General features: G+C 34.2%; 1 protein-coding gene across 7 annotated transcripts in view; it reads right to left on the bottom strand.

Moving 5' to 3' along the window:
- The window catches only part of VPS13B (vacuolar protein sorting 13 homolog B), a 749,374-nt gene that overhangs the window by 412,132 nt on the left and 319,127 nt on the right, over positions 1-18,115 (bottom strand). For 6 of the 7 annotated variants that reach the window (XM_032421506.1, XM_032421503.1, XM_032421504.1 and 3 more), the window contains one exon: positions 15,643-15,790. In XM_032421506.1, the coding sequence (XP_032277397.1) occupies positions 15,643-15,790 (148 nt within the window). The remainder of the gene's footprint in view (positions 1-15,642; positions 15,791-18,115) is intronic. The other variant, XM_032421505.1, reaches the window with a different exon arrangement.

Here is an 18,115-nt window from a genome sequence, read left to right as displayed (position 1 = left end):
GAAAAAAAAAGGTCAATTTTCAGGTTCATAAATAACCCTAAATCTGTACCCTATTTTTTGCCATTTCCATGGCTACCAACCTGCTGAAAATCTTCATCTCTGTAAAGAAGAGTAACTCACATTTCTGGAAAGGGTCTTCCTCCTTCCATTCCATCCTAGACTACTCTCAACCACAGGATACTATTCAAGAATAAACAGCATCTTAGATAGAAAATCAAAGTTCTGCATCTGGTTTTCAAAGCCCTGTATAAGCTGGTCTTGCCTCTCTGAATCTGTTCAATTTTATTTTCTACTACTTCTGCTGAAGAATCTCCACTCCAATCAATGTCTTCTCCCTATTGTTTCCATCCAAGTGAACTGCCCCCTCCTGATTATCGCACACTCTATTTAAGACTTACCTCAAGTTGTACCTCGCTAATGAAAACTTTTCCAATTCCTAAAGTCTATAATAATGGCTCCTTTCCCTAATTTTTCCTCAGTTTTGTAAAGTCTACCATACTGCACGTGACTTTTTTCTTTCCTGTTAAAACCTAAAGTTCATGAGAATAAGAGCCATGTCATCTACTACTTTCAATTTCCCAAAGTACTTAACACACAGTTAAGAACACTGTAGGAACTCAAAATTGTATTTACTGATTACCTGACTAAAGATAAAATCTAACGTCAATATCCTGGGTTATACCTGGACTACTCTTGTCAGTATTTAACATTTTAAAACATACCTGAATTTGTGATATAGTGGGAATATTCTGAAAGATTATGTGCACCAATTTAAAATGTACTGCCCGCTGCTATTTCTCCTAAATAATTGATAAATATCCCTGGGAAATCTGGGAACAGACATGAAAAGTTACAGGACATCAATATATATCAATTAAAGAACTGGGGGCAAAAAAAGTTTAAGGAATGTAATATTTAAGTCCCTAAATAAAAATAAAAAGAGAGAAAAAGTTTTTATGGATTTGTGCAATAATTATTTACTAAATATTTGCTCAATGCCAGAAATAGATGTTAGATTCTGGGAAGAAAGAAGTAAACAAATCTTGGGGGAAAAACAGTTTCTTCAACGAACATTGTTGGGAAAACTGGAGAGCCATATGCAAAAGAATGAAACTGGACTCCTAAATTACACCATACACAAAAACTAACTCAAATGGATTTAAAGACTTAAAACTAAGACCTGAACCATAAGACATAGGAAGTAAGCTCTGGGACACTGATCTTGGCAACGATTTTTTTGAAGCTGACACCGAAAGCAAAGGAAACAGAAGCAAAAATAAACTACTGGGACTACACCAAACTAAATGCTTCTGCACAGCAAAGGAAACCAGCAACTAAATGAAAAGGCAAATTACTCAATATGAGAAAATATTTGCAAATCATGTATCTGATAAGGGGTTAATACCCAAAATATGTAAAGAACTCATAAAAAATAGCAAAAAGCAATCTGATTAAAAAATGGACAGAAGAGGGGCGCCTGGGTGACTCAGTCATTAAGCGTCTGCCTTTGGCTCAGGTCATGATCCCAGGGTTCTGGGATCGAGCCCCACATCGGGCTCCCTGCTCGGTGGGAAACCTGCTTCTCCCTCTCCCACTCCCCCTGCTAGTGTTCCCTCTCTCGCTATCTCTCTGTGTCAAATAAATAAATGTATTTAACAAAGCTATCATTTTTTTATTAGACATTTTTTTATTATGTTATGTTAATCACCATACATTACATCATTAGTTTTTGATGTAGTGTTCCATGATTCATTGTTTGCGTATAACAACACCCAGTGCTCCATGCAGAACGTGCCCTCTTTAATACCCGTCACCAGGCTAACCCATCCCCCCACCCCCCTCCCCTCTAGAACCCTCAGTTTGTTTCTCAGAGTCCATAGTCTCTCACGGTTCGTCTCCCCCTCCAATTTTACCTGAAATGCAGTAAGAAATACTGAAGCGTTTTAAGCAGGGAATAAAATGATCCAATTTAGATTTTTAATAAGATGATTCTTGCTGTCATCTGAACAATGGATTAGAGTAACTAAGAACAGATGATGCGGTAATTTGGAAATGACATGAGTGAGACTCTTGAGCATATCTTTATCCTGTAGAAGAAATTTTGTGGCTCTGATTGGGGATGCAGCATATAAACAGAATGGACAGGGGAAAAAAACCACTATGAATCCAAGGTTTCATCCTTGAGTAACATGGTCAGTGGTGGTGGTGGGGAGAGGTACATAGTTGGTACAGATTTGACATTAGGCTTGAGTGGCCTGTAAGATACCTAAATTTATTTCTTTGAAGATTTATTTATTTATTTGAGAGAGAGAGAGAGAAAGAGAGAGAGAGCAGAGGGAGGGACAGAGGGATAGGGAGAGGGAGAGAGAGAAAATCTCAAGCAGACTCCCTGCTGAATGCAGAGCCCAACGCAGGGCTCCATTCAGGACCCTGAGATCATGACCTGAGTCAGAACGAAGAGTTGGACCCTTAGCTAACTGAGCCACCCAGGCGCCCCTTAAGTGGCCTGTAAGATACTTAAACAGAGATGTAGACAATTGGTTATGAGACATCTTAAAAAAGAGAGAGAGAAGAAAAGAAAGAAAACTGGTATAACAAAGCAACTCATTTAAGACAAATGTAATATAAATCATCAGTGTGAAATAAGTTTTATTATGTAAGCATGAATGGAAATACTGGATTTTAAGGTAACTTTAAGATGATTAATATCAAACAGAGAAAAGAAAAACTAAAATTACACTGCAACATCAGCAGCTAATAGATAAAGCAATAAGCTTCACCTTTCTTGAAGCATATACCTTTCCTTTTAAAATGCAAACATAAAAAATGTGATATTTACTTTCTGAATATGTTTTATCATTTTATAGAACTTTCACATCTTACTTTATTTAAGTCTTATAACAATCCTTAAATCTGTGAGCTATTGTTAGTATACTTATTACCATATTATAAATGAAGAAAATGCAGGTGTATGAGGTTAGCTTGACATGGGAGTGGGGATAGGATCAAAAGCTAGATTTTTTGGTCCCTAGTCTACTGGTTTTTCCACCATACCTTCCTAACTTGATCTGTATCTTACACTGATCGTTATTTTTGGCAACTTAATTTGGCAACATAAATTTAAGTAACTTGAAGAAAAAGTGACTTTTATATAGTTATACTATTTTTAAATTTCTAGAGTTTAGATAGTATATAAAGCTTTAAGCAACTTGCCATAGAAACTGCCATAATGCCTGAGACTTTTCACCAAAATACAAACTACATTCGATACTATCACTCTTGAAAGCCCCTTGGGAAATAATGGCTTTTTGGATTCTGCAAGTCAGCGTGACATGGCATGCAAAATTGCATCTCATGCTGAGCCAACCAGGAAAATATATGTCATCACTATGTGACATTCAGAATTTCATCTGGAAACTATAATCTTGTTCTGACTGCTAAAATGGGGGGAGGGAGGAAGACTGCATACAAAACAATTTGGTTGAATTTTTGCTGAATTCTTGCCAGTTCATGTAAAAACTACAATAACTTATTTCCAAAGAACTCTATATTCAAAAACCTTTCAATCTACTTATTAACATCACAATGTTTTCTCAAAGAACTTTAAGATTAACTGACATATTTTTAAAATCTTATAATTCAAATTAATGAATCACTAGAAAAAATTCTTTATAATGAAACAAAGTTTCAAAATTAATAAACTGTGCAAAGGAGAACAATGAAAACACTTCCTAATTCCTTTCTCCCAAATGAATAAGCTCTAGATTAAGAAACACACAAAAACCCATTGTACGTTGTAATCTGTTTTATGCATCCCATATCTTTCTAGTCTAGATTCTTTTCCTCCTGGGCTCCTAATTCTTGTGTGCAATATGTTCATAAACCATCTACCTTATTTCTATTAAAACAGAAACCTGTGAACATAATTTAGTGTTATATAATCAACATTTTGTGTTTTAAATCTGTTGTGACTAACTGTAAAATGAAAAATTAGTAGACATAAACTGGAATGGCTGACTCACAAATTATTCCCAGGAGCCATGTTTCTGCTAGCCCTCCATTTTCTGGTATCACATCTCATGCCCCTAAACTCAGAAAGGGCTGCCATTGGGCCAATCATAGTACCTAACCTCCCTGGTCACAATGATTGTCTAAGATGTATGCACATGATCCAAGACAGGCCCAACAAAATCCTTCTTAGGGTTGTTTTCAACAGATACTAGACCAGATCTTTCCCTTTGATCACAGAGAATTAAGTATGTCAGTTCACAGGAATCACAGCCATGTACACTGCTAAGTCAAGAAACCTACGTTCAATAAAAGAAAGTTAAGTCAACAGGAAAAGAAAAACAGAGTCCTGATGGTATGCAGTCTCTATTTCTAAGTCATTCCAAGGAAAAGATCTATCTTTGCTTTTCTTACCATTTTGGTTATGCAAACCAAGAAAATATCCCTGCTTTTTCAAATTTAAAATAATTTTTAAAGTTTCTGTCTTTTGCAATCAGAGAGCCCTTTGTAATTCAGAAATGTGTCAAAAAAAAAAAAATTTAGAAATGTGTCTTCCCGAGTAGTCACTTATCAACGAGGAGGAAAAACGGGCAATTTTTTTTTTTTTTTATTTTAATTCAATTTAGTTAACATATACTGTATTATTAGTTTCAAGGGTAGAATTCAGTGATTCATCAACTGCATATAACACCCAGTGCTCATTACATCAAGTGCCCTCTTTAATGCTCATCACCCAATTACCCCTTCCAGCAGCCCTCAGGTTGTTCCCTAGAGTTAAAAGAGTCTCTTACTGTTTGCCTCCCTCTTTATTTTATTTTATATTTTATATTTTTATTTTATTATTTTATTTTATTTATTTTTTATTTTATTTTTTATTTTATATATTTTATATTTTATTTTATTTTATTATTTTATTTTATTTTTTATTTTTTATTTTATCTTATCTTATTTTATTTTTCCTTCCCTTCCCCACAGGTGTACCTGCCCAGCCCTCACAATATCATTACACAGCCTGCACAAGCTCCAAAATGCCCAAGCATATCATGGGGTTTACTTCCCCATTTCCCAGGCTTACTTCCTTGAGAACTATTCAAACTCTGCCTCCCTTGGCTCTCAGTCCTTCCATTATCATATTCACTGGCCATTATCCCCATGATACTCTGCCTGAACTTGCATATTTGGAGATGCTATTTTTTACTTCTCTAATCTTATCTCCACCTCCAAAAGATTTCTTCAACTACATTAGCCAATACTTTTCTCAGTTTAACCCTTGGCACTCTCCCATCGGTGTCTTATATGAGGGACTTCCTCCAGATAACCCTAAACTTCCATATAGTAACACCCTAAGACAGCAGTGAACTCCAATAATGTAGGGTACAAAACTATAAGACCATCCATTAAGCTTTTGGGGACAAATATGAGAATATCTATTCATATTTACTTTTATCTAAAAGTGAGAAAGACAGGATTTGTTAATATTTAGTAAAGTAGAATTACATTGAGGTCCTTCTCCATATCATAAGGCTACAGATAACACAATGCTAAGTATACTGAAGGAAGAGTAGACATTCAGTAACGAAAAGAAAATGGCAGGGGCCCTTCACTCTTTCACTTGTTTTCAATTAATTGTGGCATATTATAATTTATATGCATATAGTTAACTAGATTTACAAATTTCATTCTCTACCTTTAACTAAATTAATTCTAATTTGGATATACATTTTTTAAAGACTCCCATAAAACACACATATCCAAACATATGGATTAAAGATATCACTAATTTATTTAAAAGGAAAAAGCAACACCTTTCCATTAATTTAGAATATCTTATTGATAAAAGGAAGATGGAAATTTACTAGCCTGACGTCAACAAAGACCTTGGATAAAATGGATAGGACTGAAAAATAAGTGTCTTCAGTGCACCAATGATGCCCATTTCCCTCTTAGATATAATGTATCTCAGTGAGGTGACTTTTCAATGTCAGCTACTAAAATCAACTATTAAAATAAACTGAATTAAGAACTAAACCTTGGGGTGCCTGGGTGGCTCAGTCGATTAAGTGTCTGCCTCGGGCTCAGGTCATGATCTCGGGGTCCTGCTCAGCTTGCTTCTCCCTCTCCCTCTGCAGCTCCCCCTACTTGTGCTCCCTCTCTCACGCTCTCCCTCTCTCAAATAAATAAAATCTTTAAAAATAAAAAAAAATTAAAAAAACACTTAAAAAAAGAACTAAACCTTTAAGTTTCTATAACACAGTATTAAAATTTTAAAAAACGAAACAGTATTAGTCTCACGGAAATATTGCTATATTAAAACTCTATCAGAATAAAAACATTTAAATGTTAATAAAATTTTAAAATTATCTTGCATGCTTTATAGTATATTACTATAGTAATACACATATTTAATGCATAAATCAATAAACGGTATACTACAGATGCTTACTCAAGGATTCTTACTGACAGGAATGCACTAAGAAAAAAGGTAGGAGGCTACCAAAGATTAACTATTTTCAAATAGTTTGTGTTCTCTGTATTTGTTTTAATTCATTCTCTTACTGTTTAGTAATACTTTTAACAAAATATGAGCCTGCCTCAGATGTGTTCAAGGAATCCAAAAACAGTAGTTTTGTGAGGTTTTTTTTCATTTGTTTTGATGTAGGCTTGGATTAGGACATTTAAAAGAGGAAAGAGTGAGGTAGTAGGGACAGTAGTCGAAATAAAATAATCCCAACAGAATATAGAATTTAAAACTAAATCTCAGCATTAAAAGAATTTACCTTCTAAAAGCCATCTCCACTGACAAAATTCAGTAGAGTCTATATTCTACTTTCAAAGTAAAAATCAGAATAAAACTTGAACATACTAAAAGACACCATACCTAAATAAATGTTCTGCTTTACAGTCCTAGAGAAATAACAAATGAGCCAAGGAAATAGGAGAACAAAAATTTTTTTTCCACTTAAATATGAAAAAATTACTCATCTAATTTTCAAGATTCAAAGTTCCAAGAGGAAAAGACATTATGTGTATGCTATACATATACTTAAAAATAAAAATCAATAAACCTAGTTTGCTTAACAAACTCAACAGGTTCTTGGAATTAATGAGGAAACACTAATTAAAAGACATTCTGCCAGACACACCAGGAGACACACTAAAGAAGTATAAATTATATTTCTTTATGAACTGCTCATTTACTTGAGGAGTCCTCATATGAAAACTAGCAATGCAAGAAATTCAGCTATGTAGTAGTGCCAAGTGAGTAGTGTAATTACCAGGTATGTCTATAAAAGAATATCATCAAATGATGAACGGATATTTTATGAAACGTTTAAAAAATCAAAATGTCAAAAATACTCTACAACTACAAAAATCTAGACTACTATGGCTGATACTACATATCATCAAATGGCACCTGTTGAAATTCTTTAGAAACCTCAGGAATGAACTTAGACATAATTTGAATTGCAAAGATTATGTTAAGTTCTGCAGACTGTTAATATTTTTCCTCATAAATTCTAGGTTTAAAAATAAAGATAATTGTTCTTACAAAGTACAAACAGGAAAAAGCAATTTAGTAAATGTATATTTTCCTTTAAGTTCTCTGATTACTTTCTGGATGGTATTTCCAAGTTTCTTTAATTTTTGATGTACTTCATTAGATATACTTCATTTTATTTTAAACCTTTTTCTATTCCAAGAGGGAAAAATATACTTTAAACCACACTTTATCCCTGAGAGAATAAAATCAATTGCATATTATGCAATTTTTCCAATGCTTTAGCATTTGTCAACGAAACTGGATATCTAATTAATCACAAAGGAACGGAATTTTATGCTGAACTACATGATTAAAGTAAGCAACTTCTAATATACATAAGTCCACAAAAAATTTATTTCTTGTACATTAATACTAATTCCACCCTATAACTAGGAACATACCTGCTCAACATTGTAATTTAATCAAATTAAGGATGATGTAAACATTTTAAATGAAAAACTACACTGGTGTGAAACATTTTACTTATAATGCACAATTCTTAAAACTTGACTTCAAAATACATCAGTGCCTTCAGGAGCAACTCTTACTAGCAAAAATTGGAAATCTCACAACCTCAAACCGTCCTACAATTTATACTGCCTGCAGATAAAATGATTTTTTTTTTAAAGACTTGACAGAATTTCAAACTTGGAGTAACATAAATGGATACAAAAAAAAAAATGAAGGTAAAGTTTAAAGTCTTGTTTTCGTAGAAGGAACACATTCCTTGTATATGCAAAACAGGGTCTTAACTTTGAAAAACTTATACATTTCCTCATCTCCTACATTCTCTGAAACAGGGCAAAGAAAATAATACTTTTCCTACGTAACTCGTGTGTGGAAAGAAAATTAACTAAATTGACGTATACGTACTCTTCTTAACTCTGTCTCAGAGGAAGAGGTAATTTTCCTATTAAGTCCTACATCTGTTTATAAGATCTTATATTTTGCTTCATTTGTGATCTCACTGTATAAATTATCCCCAATGTTCCTGTATCTCCAATTCTTCCTTCTCTCCTCTTTATCTCTCTATAGACATACCCAAGTGTCTGTATAGTGAAATTTCTGGAAAGAGTGGTGTACACAGTGGCTGTTTCAATTCCCATTCATTTCCTAACAACTAAAGCTCCTCTGGCCAATTTCCGCTTCATTGTTCGTGATGAATCTATAGCATCCTAGGCAGTTACCCACCCTCATCTTGAAGTGCTTTTCAATTATGTCATATATATCATATATATACATGTATATATACATATGTGTATACTTATGTTGCCTAATTCTCAGAAGGATGCTTCTCAATCTTTCCACTGGCTCATTCCCCTTACTCTTTAAAGAAAAATTCGCTCAGAATTTAATTTTGGGCTTTCTTCTCATTTTGCTTCTCATATGGTTTCCCTGGGAGATCATGCACTCTGTGGCTTTGACTATGTAAGATACCTATGGTAATGACTCCTAAGCCTCTACCCTCATTGTGAAAAACCTAAGCAGCATCTCAGACATGACAACACTTTTACCAGCTTTGTCTTCTGATATTCTCACTTAAAGGAAAATATTTTCTACTTTTCTCCCCAAATTCCAGCTTATGACAGTCTATTTTAAGTTACTACAGCAGAGTAAATAACCTGTAATATCTAAATAATCTGTAATGAGCTAAATAACCTGTACTATCTACTCTCCTCTTTTTTTCTTAGTTAGAAACCAAACCTTTTGGTCACACATATGGGCCTTAAAAAATACAGACTACATTCCTGAGATCTATACAGCTCTGGATATGATCACATATGATCAAATAAACATGACTAGTTTCTGGCCAAGAGTATATAAGCAAAAGTGAACAGTACTTCTGTATACTTTTCAAAGAGGTAAGGTGTCTTCTTGTTACTCATTTCTGCTCACTGAAATGAAGACATGATAAACAGCTGAAGCATCCATTGCAGACCATTCATCAAGCATGGTAACAGAGGCCACTCATAGTGGATTAAGAAAGTAACTGACCTTGGAGAGCCGTATGACCTTGGGGTGTCTACCCGTAAGCTTTCACATGAGAGACAAAACTCAATCTTATTTAAACCACTGTTATTGAGACATTTCTGATATTTTCAGCCGAAATTAACTCAATCTTAATCATTACAACTACATTACTGAACTACTGCTTAATTTAAAAATACTATATTTTGAAATGAGATCAGAAGAAAATGTAATTAGAGATATTTTACCTAATAACTGAAGTTCACTGTCAAAAAAAAAGATTCTTCAAAAAAAATCTGAAACCTTTATCTGTAATATAAACAAAGTGTTTTTTAAATTTCATGATTTTCCATATTTAATTTTCTTTGAGAAAATAAGATAGAATTTCCACATATCTGATAAGAAATGTAAGCATCCGAAACATCATAAATTTTTTTATTTTTTAAAATGCATCACTGATTCTGGGATATATTTAAACATACATATTAGGGAAGAAAAACTATGTCAGCAGTAGTGTTTCATTTCTGAGTGTCATCCAGGAACTTAACTGCAACAATGAAGTGACACCCAATTAAAGAGTGGCAGAACCTTCCATGCTAATTGCAGAGGTTTAGGTGTTTCCCACTATATCCTTGTAGTTAGCTCTAATGTAAAATTCTTCACTATTTTAGTTCCATGGGACTGGACTGAAAATTTAGAACCATGCTTTGGCAAAAAAGAATGCTCTGAAGTTGACTGGTTATATATTGGGTATTAGAGGGAAAATAGGAGATGACTCAATTTGCACGGACCTGACTTTTATGGCTGGTTATACCATTAAGAAATGAAAGAAGGCAACTATTAATTACAGGATGACTATCATAATCTGGAACTTTATTTTTGTGTGTGTGTGAATCTCCTATAGGTGCATTAACACATTGAGAAAATATGTTAACTAAGGTCATCAGGGTGCTATTTACTTTTCAAGGGTTATTTTCCATAATTTGCTAAATAGCAAAGCACCTCGTATAGCACCAGAAAAAACTTTGCCAAGTGGAACCTGAAGAACAGAGTTAAACAATAATCAAATTGAGAAAGATTTTTTAAAAAGGATGAAATAGTTTAACCAATTATTCTTCCTTGATAAACCAAGGAGCAATGTAAATATTCATATTGAAAGATTTATTTTTTTAAGCTTTTATTTATAGTGATTCAACACTTCCATACACCTGGTGCTCATCACAAGTGCCCTCTGTAATCCCCATCACCTATTCCACTGACTGATGAAGAGGATGATATACATACACACAATGGAATATTACTCAGCCATAAAAAAGAATGAAATTTGCCATTTGAAACAACATGGATGGAAGTAGAGAGGATTATGCTAAGCAAAATAAGTCAGTCAGAGGAAGACAAATACCGCATGATTTCACTCATATGTGAAATTTAAGAAACAAAGCAAACAAGCAAAAAAACCAAACCAAACCAAACCAAAACAAATAAACAAAAAAACCCCAAGAAACAGGTTCTTACTTATAGAGAACAAACTGATGGTTACCAGAGGGGAGGTGGGTGGTGGGATGGGTGAAATACATTATCTGGAACTTTAAAAACAAGCCTCACTAAAAATTTTTTTCACTAAATATTTTTTAACCTTGGATAAGTTGCTTGACCTTTTTATGAATCAATCTCCATAATTATAAAGTGAAGGGGTTAGACTGGATAATTTATTCCAAGATACATATATAACCCCATGATTTTTCTAAAGATATCTGCATGGCTCCCTCCTTTACCGGCTTCAAGTATCTGTTCAAACTTTCAGTGAGACCCTACTCTGACTAGCCAAATTAATTATCATCCCACAGTCTACTAACATTCTACACACTTTTTTTCCCGTTTATACTCTTTGTGCTTCATTTTGGCAAGTTTCTACTGCTAGGTCTTCAAAGTTGATTTCTTCTTCTGCAATGTCTACTCGAGTGTTAATTCACCCAGTCAGTTTCTCCCTTCCCATATATTTTTCAACTCTAGAGTCGGGCTTGGTTCTGTATTATATCTTCTATTTCCCTCCAAAATGTACTCAGCTTTCCTTAAATACCTGATCATAGTTATAATTACCCACTTGAATGTACAAGTATTTAATACACCTGCTAACTCTATCATCTATGCCATTTCTTAGTTCATTTCTATTGGCTTATTTTTCTTCTGGTCATAGATTCCTACTTCTCTGCATCTCTATTGGTTTTTTGATTGAATGCCTGACATTGTGCTTTTAAAGTTGTTACATGTCTGGATCTTCTAACATTCCTCTTAATAGTGTTGGGCTTCATTTTGCCAGCACTTAACTTACTCACTGTTTTTGTTGCTTCAGAGGCTTTTTAAAATTTGCTTAAGATGAGTCTAAGGTAGCCTTTACATTTTCAATAGTTTAGATCCACTACGGAGGCATGGCTTTTCTAAGGTCTCTCCTGAATGTCCTGAATAATCATCGGGATTGTATACTATGACAATAGGAACCTGAATGCCTTCCAGCCCTGTGTGAGCTCTGGGAATCATTCAGATCATGGTTCCTCGGTCATCCTTTGCCCAACTGTGCAGAGTCTCGTTCTATGCATGCATGGCTTACTACTTAGCAAATACTCAATGAGAACACTATTCCTGATTTCTGGAGCTCTTCTGCTACACAGCGTTCTCTCTCTAGAATTTTACTCCATGATCTGCAGTCTTCTCCACCTCCTACTACTTCAGTCACTCTACCTCCCTAAACTTCAATTCAGCAAGACAGCTGAGCTCAGCTTAATATATTGCACCCTGTTCTGTGGTCTGGAATGTGCCTTTAGCCATAAAGCAGGGCAATCCTAAGGCTCAACTGCTTTGTTTCCTTTCTATGACGAATCACAGTCCTGTACCGCCTATTGTCCAATGTCTAGAAGCTTTTTTCTCCCATATATTTGGACAAGTTTCTTAGTTATTTATAGCAGGAATATAAATCTAGTCCCTGATACACCATCATGCTCAGAAGCTAAAGTTCCATACTTTAAAATTGTGGCGTTATCTACTAAAATTTACATCATTAATTATCATACCTCAATTTATTATTATCTTGGTAGTAGTCAAGAAGTCAAATTAAAAGGCCTTCTATTATTTTAACCATGTACTTACAGTGCTTTGGACTTGAGAAGTAATACATAAACATGTAAGATAAAAATAGCTGGTATTTTTTAAAGAACTATCATTTATGGAGCATCCTGCTTTTAAAAGTTTTCATCTCCATTACAGACATTTTCATCAAGAGCTCCAAATTAATTTTCATAACATTTCCAAAACATAGGGTAAACAGATGTCATAGCTTTTAAGGGTTTCCCTGTTTTCAAAAATAGGTTCTCTAGAAGATTACTTAGAATTCTGTGATAATATATTATCTTCATGTGAGACATGCTTTTATTCTGGCTTGGCCTGCCCTATGTGCCTATATCATTGAAATAGTGTTGTTCTGCTGTCAACACATTTCCAACCATCAAACATATGTTCTCCCTGTAGCCAGCTATTTAACATTGGTTAATTGTGATTGGAAGAGGAAAATGTGTGCTTCTTGTTGAATAATCACCAAGCAAAATCAAGGCCAGTGCAGTATCACCAAGCTTTGGCCTTCATGTGCCAAAAATACTACATAATTGTTGGGGATGAACTTAAGACCAAGACTGGAACTTAGGTTGAAAATATGAAAACTCATTCTAATAAGAATTCAGGCATAAATTAACACTGACAGTTCTTCACTGTAAAATTCAGTTAAAAAATTTAAATGTGCATTCCATAATAATGTGAATATATTTAAGACTAACTGAACTATACAATTTAAAGGTTAAGATAGTAATACTAAAAAAACAAACAAGATGTGTAAAAGGTTATGAATGCATTACCAAATTCATTACAGTTTATGATGCAATTAAATAATGAGTACAACAATGGTAACTTCATTTAGCAGTAGATACAAAGGACTCATAAAACATTTTTTAAATTAAAACTGAAACAGGAACAGACTCTAATTAAAAATAGAACTGAAAATTTTGAAACTTAAGAAAATGATTAGCACAGAGCATTCTCAAGAAAGCACTACCACCAAGGATTCCAGAGAAGTAAAAATAGTGAGCATTCAAGAAGGAAGATACACAAATCATAAAGAATAAATGTCTATGATCATAATTTCTATATAGCTCTGTGTCATGTAATTTCATTTAAATCTAAGCATTTTCTCTCACCTATATTTATCCTTAACAATTATTTTAAATCAATTATCAAGTGTGATTTAAAGAACACAACTAAATAGTAAGCAGGAGGTCAGAATATGTGGTTAATATGCATACAAGATTAAATTTACTTTTATCATATGACTCTTTAGTAGACATTTTATTTATCAAGAGGTGATAATTATATGGGACGCCTGGGTGACTCAGTCCTTTAGGTGTCCAACTCTTGATTTCAGCTCAGGTCATGATCTCAGGGTCATGAGAATTAGTCCTGCATCGGGGCTCCTCTGTGCTGGGCGTGGAGCCTGCTTAAGATTGTCTCTTTCCCTCTCCCTCTATCCCTCCCCCGCTACAAAAAAAGGTGATATTTATAAACCTTTATATAAATTAACAGTTCAGGAGATCTAAAGTATAAAATTTAGCATAGTATCTAAAGGAAATAATACCTAATTCTGTATTAAAAATTCAATACTTAAGTTACAGATCAGCTTCCTATGTTACAAAAATTGGTATTTTTGTCATCTGATAAAGAAAATCTCAACAGAGTAAAAGGTTTGTGGATGCTGACAGGTGGAAGTCTAATAATTTCACAAAATAAACATAACATCGACACTTTAGGAGAAGTAAAATAAGAGGCATAAAACTTCACAAAAATAAATGTTACCATTTTATTGTTGTTGTTAAATATGGTCAGAAAATAGTACTTTTCCTCTAAACTATAAATGTTAGTTTGATTTATAATATTTTAAATTCCTTAAGGGCATGGATCATGTTTCATTAATGTATCTACACTCAAGAATATCACAACAGAGTTTTGCCCATTACAGACATTCAATGAGTGGTTATTAATTTACTGAAAATATAAAACCTTTTCCAATACAGTTTCGGAATACAGGAGTCATATGAAATAAAGCTTAGTATCTAAGGAAAAATATAAAATCTCCTTAAGATAGGTGACTATCATCACAAACATTACAAGTTAATGAGGAAAACGGCACTTAAATGCAATCATAAAGTGCTTTTTTTAACTACACAAATGGGGATTTAAAAACTGTCTTACGGAAGAATATGTTCTATATTTGCAGAGATGATCTAGCTGAGAGAAGGGAAAGGGAGAAAATCGACATATATTGTGTTTTGAAAGAATTCACTTTAAGAAAGAACATATTAGGGCGCCTGGGTGGCTCAGTCGTTAAGCGTCTGCCTTCAGCTCAGGTCATGATCCCAGGGTCCTGGGATCGAGCCCTGAGTCGTGCTCCCTGCTTGGCGGGAAGCCTGCTTCTCCCTCTCCCACTCCCCCTGCTTGTGTTCCTGCTCTCGTTCTCTCTCTCTCTGTCAAATAAATAAATAAATAAAATCTTTAAAAAAAAAAAAGAACATACTATTGGGAGACGGTTTCTCTATGGGTCTCTAGTGTTTTTGCAAGTCTTAAAAGTAGAGACAGTGAGTGCTTTTTGTGCCCAGTTGTGTTTTCAAGGATATCTGTACAGCATATAGCCTAAAAAGACAGATATTGTCCTCCTTTTGAGCAAAGGCTAAAGGCCTTGCAAGTTACAAATAGTGCCTCCCTCCAGAGAAAATGGCAGGCATGTTTTCTACCAATTATAACAAGTTCAGGTTCCCTAATTGAGGGTTTCTCTCCTCTAACATAATCCATTGTGTATAAGTAACATCTGACCTTCTTGGTGCCACCCTGTGGGAATTAGGCTTAGGGCAGGGACACAAGAAAATGCTGATACCCTGGGTTACTGCTAATGTTGTCAGATAAAGTCCTTTGTCTCCATTCCAGGAGTCTCGTGTCTTTGGCTGGCATGCATGATATTGTGGCCCAGATAACTTGATAACTTATTAGAGTTAGGGTAAAATCACAGACCCTTTAGAATTCTTGACACATACCTGTTACTGTTTTTGTTTTCATAGGGCTACTGGCATATTCAGAGGCCTGATACGACTGCTGCTTTGCTAGGGGAGCACTTCCAACAGACACCTCATCTTCTTTCCTTCTGCTAATTGGCATAACAAGAGGAACAGCTACGACAGGCTGCTGGAGAGAGGCAAATGAAACATTGAATTATTTACTATTTCTTAAGCAGTGAAGGTTAAACATGGCAACATTGAGGAAAATCCTTCATAAGTGGTGTTGAAGTTAAAATACCAATCAGTCAATCTGTACCTCTCTCAGTTCTTCCCTCTCTGTCTGTCTGTCTTATACACACAAATTCACACAGGGACACTTAGTTTCAGTGTGAAATTACAATTCTGTGTGAAAACTAAGCATGGAAATAAACGGAATTTAAAATAAATTTCAGAAAGAAGCATAAAGATAATATGGTAAGGGCAAATCAAAACTACAATTAGCTTTGAAAATTATAATTAGTAGGAAATAAAAAGTTATCCTCATCAAATGATATTTTAGGGACATACTTCTATAAAGTGATTAATTACATGTTACAGTTCAACTTAGTAAGGAATTGCTGAAAATCTCTACATTTTGTCTGACAAAGTGATATACACAGCATATTTAGAAAGCATAGAAAAGTATCCATAGTTAGAGAAAGCTGGAAAACATTATGATCCTATATTGAATGTGTGAGTGCTAAATTGGACAATAAAGCAGCTGTTTCATCTTTATTCACTGCAATAAAGTCTGATGTTACTGCTGATGACGCCCAATACAATCTTGTCAGATTTTTGGCAAAAAAGAAAAAAAAGTATTTTTTAAGTTTGCTGCAGGATCAAAGATCAATGTTGAACTGGGTGGAAAACAATCATCAAATGTTGGGTTGTAGCCACAAATTGAGAAGGAAATTGCAGCCTGGGCAGCAACAGCTGATAACTGTAATACAGCTGCATCAGACAGTAACTCTGGAGGGGCTGGTCGAGCAGCAATGGAGTCTCACGTTACTCTCAACAGCACAACCATCACATTTTTAAAGATCCACCTTTAAGCCTCATTCAACCTTTATTACTTATTTAATATTAATTAGATTATAAAAATATTCCAATCAGAACATAGGTACATTATCTAACTATGTAATATAATCAATCAAGTTATGAGATAGAGGGGGAAAAGGCAAATTATTTTAAAGTTGCTACTTAAGCTGAGTAAAAGGACAAGAAAGCTGATAATGAGAAAATGGAAAGATTAAATATATTTGTGGGAAACATCACAATGTATAGTACCTGCTTTCATATTAAGAATTTAGTAAAACTGATAATATTTATACAAATCTGAATAGGAAACAGTATTTTAAGACCTAGATGAGAAATGTTCAACATATTGTTAAGTTTTGGTGCATTTAAAATTCCTCAACTATAAAATATGGGAGTGGAGATGTCTACTTATGTTCTAGCATTTAGTGATCCCATAATCCCTTGAATTTCTTGCCTATCACTTATAAACCTGGAATATGACCAAATACTCCAAAAAATTACAACTATGTTCAGATTCAAATTAATGTATTAGAGAAAAATTAAGTTCTGCATAGTGTGATGTTTAATTCAAGCAAAACAGCTGAAAGATGAGATTCATAAAAGCCATAATATTGGTATTACCCCAAAACAAACAAAAAAATCCTTCCTTTTGGTGGCTGAAACTGGGTGCATTTTCAGAAAAGCATTCTTTAAGGATTCGTTAAAAGCCCAAACAAAACCCTTCCTAACAAGACATCAGGTTCTGATAGGTCTTCTACAGAACCGTATTCCAAATACCTACAATGGTGTCCAAAAGACTCTCCATAAATATTTGCTGAATGATTGTTAATATAGATACTACATGTCAGGCATGAAGAGATACTGGATATAGAGTAAGATGATTTGATTTCTTCCACTTTTCTGTAAATATGGCTATCCCAGTCAAAAATATAAAAATAAACAATATTTATTTTTAGCAACCTTCCATTTTTCTACTAATATTCTTCTACCTTCTGGTACTAGATAGTCCCTCAAATATCAGTTGTGTGCTAGCCCCAGATTTCTCCTATCCTTGATGCATCAATATCCCATGAGCTCAAAATACCTAAAAGCTTTTGTTGCTCTTCCTATAAAATTCTCCCTCTTTATTAATTTAATAAATGTAAAAGTATAGGAAATTATAAAGAAAAAAACATCCACATTCTCATTACATCCAATAGTTATTGGCTATTTACATTTTTATCATATTTCCTTTTTTTTTTAAAGAGACCAATGAAATATTACAGATAAGGCTAAAATCCCTCTAACTGCTAGCCACCTGCCCATTCCTGCTAAGCATGGAGCCCAATGTGGGGCTTGATCCCAGGAACCCAAGATCATGACCTGAGCCGAAGGCAGACACTTAACTGACTGAGCCACCCAGGCCCCTCAATACATGCCTTTAACTATTAAAGTT

Source organism: Phoca vitulina, unplaced genomic scaffold (assembly GCF_004348235.1).
Source record: "Phoca vitulina isolate PV1807 unplaced genomic scaffold, GSC_HSeal_1.0 scaffold25, whole genome shotgun sequence".
NCBI classification, from domain to species: domain Eukaryota; kingdom Metazoa; phylum Chordata; class Mammalia; order Carnivora; family Phocidae; genus Phoca; species Phoca vitulina.
This window is presented reverse-complemented; position numbering and strand designations above follow the sequence as displayed.